Source organism: Podarcis tiliguerta (assembly GCF_965153285.1).
Source record: "Podarcis tiliguerta genome assembly, chromosome: 14".
Classification (NCBI taxonomy): domain Eukaryota; kingdom Metazoa; phylum Chordata; class Lepidosauria; order Squamata; family Lacertidae; genus Podarcis; species Podarcis tiliguerta.
In genome coordinates this window covers 43,342,089-43,348,106 of record NC_139547.1, presented here as the reverse complement: position 1 = coordinate 43,348,106, position 6,018 = coordinate 43,342,089, and the positions used below count along the sequence as shown (strand labels likewise).

Below are 6,018 nucleotides of genomic sequence, written 5' to 3'. Positions count from 1 at the left end.
ATCATGTACATAAATGAATGGGTTGACAGTACAGTGGTACCTCTGGTTACGAACTTAATTCGTTCCTGAGGTCTGTTCTTATCCTGAAACCGTTCTTAACTTGAGGTACCACTTTAGCTAATGGGGCCTCCCGCTGCCGCCACCGTGCGATTTCTGTTCTCATCCTGGGGCAAAGTTATTAACCCAAGGTACTACTTCCAGGTTAGCGGAGTCTATAACCTGAAGTGTTTGTAACCAGAGGTACCACTGTACTGTCTCTAAAAGAGGGACCAAGCACTAAAAGATATACACAAAGGGCAAGTGATGCATTTTATTGACATAAGACCTTTGACAGTTGCCTTCTAAAACTTCATTCACAGGCTTTATATAACCCAGCCTCACAGCACACATGTAAATATAGAAAATATTTCAACTGTGTCCCTTTTTATAGAACATATTTAATTTAGCAACTTGAGTACAGAGTTAAAAGGTGCCAAATTCTCACAAGATTTTAGCCACTTCTGCACATTGGCTGGAACAGCGTTGGTGCTCCCTGTCTGCTGAAGTGCACACCAGGCCACGACGTCAGCTACTGTCAGTTCATTGCCCACCAACCAGGATGTCTTGCCGAGGGCGGCATTCATAGATCGCAAAACAGCTGCCTTTTCTTTATTGCTCCCTTCTTGCAGTTGGAAGATGGCTGTGTCTACCCAGCTGTCTATCAGAGTTGCTGTAACCGCATTGTGCTTCTGACCAAGTAAGGAGAACAAGAACCTAGCAATATTTCCTTCCCCTTCAATGGGACACATGGTTTGTACGCTGAACTTCATCTGGGATTTTGGCACTGAAAAACACAACGCAACAGAACATTAGACAAGAAAAGCAAGCGCCTTGAAGAGACAGATACATTTCATTCAAACCATTAAACACAATTATAAACAAGCCCCATTATGCGATTAATTGCTAGCCAGATTTTCTATATAAGATACTGAATTTTTATAGAATATTTGCATATCGTCAGCCATGCTACCTTTTACTTACAGCTGCTAGGAAATGACCCCATGAGAGATTACGGAACAGGCATACTAACAGATTCCTCCTAATCCAAGCCTGGCAATTGGGATAACTGCTGCCATTTCCAGCTTCAACATTATAGCATTATGCGCTTTCTTCAAAAAGTAGGCAATGTGTAGTGTTACTTTTCAGTTTCTTCTTCCAAATACACCACCATAGGCCAGCGTTAACTTAAAATGGCTTTGTCAGTTAAGGTAGCATAATAGCAGAAGAACTTAGTTTTACTGTTTGAAACACTGAAGACTGAGTATTATATGCTCCTTTTCTGCTTTCACAACAGAAAATTTTACTTAAGCTAAATACGAAACATCTTAACTACAACAGAAAGCTTAATTCATCTTGTAGCTAAAAACCAGTAGCTGCCTAACAATGGAACTTAAGTTTATTTGAGCACAGTTAAGAGCAAGTTAGCAAACACACTATAAAATGCTTTATACTTCCTCAGTTGAAAGTTAATTTGACAATTATAGTTTTCTTGTAGAGATTATATAATAGAAGCTTCATAGCAATATTTTTGAAACTGCATTTCTAGGAACTAGGTTACTCAAATTTCTCAGAAGTCCTTTGAAGAGCAAAGAATGAAAGACTCAATGATCTTCCCTGCAACGTACAGCTATTGACCTAAACCTGCATGAATGAAAAGTGAGGTCCAATATAGCAGGTTAACTCATGCAACAGGGCTTCTTCTTCTTCTGTTCCCTGTGCACTTCCAAAATGTGGGTGCTTGGGGGACACCCGGAACAGATTTGGGACATGGGAAGGGGGAGAAGGGAGTCCCATTGTGCAGGTGGGTGGACATAATTTGATGTTGTCATAAGTGTGCCTATCAGATCCTTCTGCATCATACAAGAGAACAGAAGCTTAAAGGTGAATTATTATTGGCACTAGAAGTGACTCATCTACTACAGCTCTTCTAACAATATATTCTGTTGTCTAAAGAATGACCATGTTGTGGACAAACTAGTTGTTGAGCTTCCCAGTTGCAAATTTATTCATGGCCAGCGGTTGGCCCATCTGCTGCACATACACATTTATTGTCATTAGACATCAAGAAATTGTGTGCTACTCGTAACATGTTAACGTTAATGAATGTGCCCCTTTTCCTAATGTGCTGGACTTACCATCTTTCCAAATTAATGTAAATCCCAACTGATACTCATGACGCGATTGCTTCTTAGGCTGATCACCAAAGCATTTCAGGAGATTTTCTGGCACACTCTTCACAGATGAGTGTGTATGAACAGCTGATAGTATCTTATAACGCTCACACAGCAAGCTGTGGAGTATTAACAATGACAGTGGTGGGTGATCGGGGTTTGCATTGATCACAATATCCTTCAGAGCTCCATAGTCCTGTAGGAAGATAAGTCACCATTAGTAAGTTGTTCAAGTGACACATTCATGCATTGATTCACATCCCACTCTTGCTTAGCACAACACACAAACACCCTCATTAATTAACTGCAAGACACACAAAACCAATGAAGTTCTACTAAAGGCTTTTACAACTGGCAGTCGAACCTTAACATCCACCAGATGAATGGTTCAGCTGAGAACTACAAAGAGTTGCAGACCTTTAGAAGAGTTACTGGATGTCTATTTATGCACTGGCTCATGAAGAGAAGTCTTGTTCCACTTTTAAAAATAAAAAAATATATAGTTAGAGGAAAAGGAGGCTTCTGTCTCCCATTAGTAGTAACATCCCAAAAATGTTTACTTTCAAAATTTGTGCAATCAATGTGTCTTTTGGGAAACAACTCTATTCCTGAAACAACAAAAAACGACAGGAAATCCATTCCAGCCCAAATCTACCAGTCTCTCATTTATTTTAAAACACTCAATATATTTAAAAATCATACAATAAAACTGATAAGCAAAAAAAGATTAAAATACAAAACCCACAGTAACTAACAACTTGAGCCACATCCATCATAATGACCATAAAATGCCCGAACAAAGCAATATGCAACCAGCAAGCACCAAAACCAAAACTGATAGGTAAGAAAAGATACTAGATCAATTTTTAAGTTATGGAGCATTTTACCTGCACTTTAAAGCCAATTTTGTCCCATTAGGTGTCAATCAAAGAACTAGGCACAAATTTCTTAACAAGTCCCACAAGATCTTATATCATCATTTGGCTGGATTCAGTTACTATTAAATTATTTTGTTGATACTTTGAAACAGATGCCAGATTTGCATACAATGCTGAGGGACAACTTGTTTTGAGTTTTTGTACCAACCACGATAAAGCTTAGACAAGCAAAGCAACTGCCGCAAACCAGGGTTAAACAAGGATGGTGGGCTCAGACACAACAAGAAACCACTGTTAACAGAAGACAGCCATACGTCAGGTTCAAAATACAGATTCATATTCTGCTTTATTGGACACAATCCAGTTTGTTGGCTGGGGTGGGTTTAGACCTGCAAAGAAACCAGTTAAACAAAACAAACCATGTCTTCATGTTATGTGGAAACCAGGCCACTGAATTAAGCTGAGGTTTTGTTTGTTTCCAGAATTGTTAAATGCTTAATTTCTGAATGGCTTTAAGAAATATTTCAGATCTATTATCAAGCTTAGTTTTAAAACAACGAGACCCTGCTCACTGAATTCATTTTGAGTGCTGGTCTAAATGCTAACAACCTCATTAAAGCTTAGCTTTAAAATAATTCTGTACCCCTCCCACCTATCATAAGGTGCTTCTGTGGATTTCAGCTATGTTTTAGTGATGTCATTCTGAGTGTTGGCCTGAATGCTAATTACTCCATTAGTCATCATAAAAACTTCAACAATTGTTAAGTCAAATATACAGGAATTGTGGTGTAGAGAAAGTTAATCTGAACTTGCCTTCCCAAGTAAATTGTCAAGCTCTGCAGCACTAGCAGATAAAGGAATGTGTTCATCTGCTTGGATTATGTTTGTTGCATCAAAGTCTGCATCCGGTGTTTGGATCATCTTTGAAAGTCCATCCACAGCAGCTTTCAACTCATACAAGCGTTTCAAGATCTCCTCCTGGCGGGATTCAAGTGCCTGAAGAGCTGGATCAACTTCCTCCTAAGTAAAGTTCAATTGGTATTCACTCAGGTGTTTTAATATTGTGTAAAACAGATGGATATTTCCTATGTACCTCAGCATGCGCTGTAGCTTTAACACTCTACAAGTCTCCATGCTAGTATTATCCATCATCATGCATACATGCACATGGGAACTCTGCCAATATATCAAGATTCAATACAGGTCAAGGGTGGGAAATACAGGTGGGAAACTGGATACAGATGTAGGACTGGATCTGGCCCACTGTCCACAGGCCATTTTGACAAGTAGATATTAAGTGATTCAGAGTTTTCGTGCTTTGAAACCGCTTGCTGCCTTTAAACAACAGGGAAAGAGGCTTATATCCGAACTTAGTGCTATGCTACTCAGTGCTAAGACTGAAGAGCAAAAGATCCCTGAACTCCAATCATAGGCCTTTTTATTATGCAAACCACTTAAGAGAAATTTGTGATCAAGTGGTCTGTAAATGCAAAGTAAAATTCCCTAAGTTGTCAGGTAACTGACAGGTGGGTGTGTTTTGCGTACAATGGCCAGGCACGCCTTATTAGGCCTGCGGGCTGGTTGTGTCCTCCACCACTAGCATAGGTAAAACAAATGTAAGTAAGCCTTTTAACCCAAGTGCAACCATGAACAATATATGGAGGTAGGATATACAGTTACTCCCAAATAACCTTTTAGTCCAGTGCAGCTGTCCTAAAGCTATTCTGAAAGAAGGAACATGGAACATCTGACTTGTGCTGCCTTGCAAGATTCCTGGAAGAACAGCAGCCACATATGCCCGCTTCAGCTGCATACACAATATAATATAATATTATTATTATTAAAAGTAAAGGTACCCCTGACCATTAGGTCCAGTCGTGGCAGACTCTGGGGTTGCGGTGCTCGTCTCGCTTTATTGACCGAGGGAGCTGGTGTACAGCTTCCGGGTCATGTGGCCAGTATGACTAAGTCGCTTCTGGCGAACCAGAGCAGCACATAGAAACGCCGTTTACTTTCCCACCGGAGTGGTACCTATTTATCTACTTGCACTTTGACGTGCTTTCGAACTGCTAGGCTGGCAGGAGCAGGGACCGAGCAATGGGAGCTCACCCCATCACGGGGATTTGAACCACTGACCTTCTGATCGGCAAGTCCTAGGCTCTGTGATTTAACCCACAGTGCCACCCGCGTCCCTATTATTATTATTACTATTGATTAAATTTGTATACCACCCTTCCTCTCTATACCACCCTTCCTCTCTATATCTCAGGGCAGTTCACAACAATGTAGAGGGGAGGGGGTAAGCTACAATTCCCTGGATTCCTGGTGTGGGGGTTTTTTTTGTGTGTGTGTGTCTCTTTGTGTAATGTAAGGATTGAGATTTAAACGTATGGACTGTCAACCGCCCGGATGTACAACCCGAGGCGGCCTCAGGCCTTGGCGCAACAACCTCCCTCAGCCCCGGTTGGGAAAGTGAAAGCGCTGGCCAGCGCCTCTCCCGAGACGGCCAGGCCGGGCTGAGGAGCCGCACCTGGCGGCCTAGGAAGGGAGGCCAAGGAAGGAGAGCCCTCGCCCGCCCCCCCCCCCGGACCCTGCCCGCTTCCGAGTGCGGCGCCTCTGGGCCGCCTCCTTCCTACCTCGTGAAGCAGCGGCGGCGAGGCGGCTGACGGGGAGCCGCCCTCGGGGCAACGGTGCATATTTCCAACCCGGTACATGCAGGCGGGAAGGTGCTCAGCCAAGACCGCCGCCGAGCCAGGCCCCCCATGAAAGGGCCTCACCTTGTACATCGGCATCGTGGCTGCCCGGCCGGCGGCTCCTCGCTGACTGACTGACTGGCACAGAGGCAGCCCCGCCTCGCGCGAGCGCCACACCCACTGCTCTTCTGCCATTGGAGGGCGTTCGTCCGTGACCCGCCCCCGACTTCGCTTCCT

The 6,018-nt window shown here is 43.0% G+C and overlaps 1 protein-coding gene across 2 annotated transcripts; it reads right to left on the bottom strand.

The window, feature by feature from the left end:
- Positions 1-286: 286 nt before the first annotated feature.
- Positions 287-5,989, bottom strand: AIMP2 (aminoacyl tRNA synthetase complex interacting multifunctional protein 2). 2 transcript variants are annotated; one of them, XM_083413706.1, is made up of 4 exons: positions 5,866-5,989; positions 3,902-4,108; positions 2,175-2,406; positions 287-823 (listed from the first exon to the last, which is right to left on the bottom strand). In XM_083413706.1, the coding sequence occupies exons 1-4, from the start codon at positions 5,974-5,976 to the stop codon at positions 438-440; spliced, it is 936 nt and encodes a 311-aa protein (XP_083269832.1). In that variant the 5' UTR covers positions 5,977-5,989; the 3' UTR covers positions 287-437. The 2 variants fall into 2 exon arrangements, with proteins under 2 accessions (XP_083269832.1, XP_083269831.1); XM_083413705.1 differs by having other exon boundaries at positions 5,725-5,956.
- Between the last annotated feature and the right edge of the window lie 29 nt (positions 5,990-6,018).

Bases quoted from the DNA above. Each gene is read 5' to 3' on its own strand.
- AIMP2 (XM_083413705.1), bottom strand. From the start codon at position 5,880: ATGCCGATGTACAAGGTGAGGCCCTTTCATGGGGGGCCTGGCTCGGCG. The intron at 4,109-5,724 runs GTAGGAAGGAGG...AACTTTACTTAG, and splicing joins CGCCGCCGCTGCTTCACGAG to GAGGAAGTTGATCCAGCTCT. The intron at 824-2,174 runs GTAAGTCCAGCA...TGTGTTTTTCAG, and splicing joins TACATTAATTTGGAAAGATG to TGCCAAAATCCCAGATGAAG.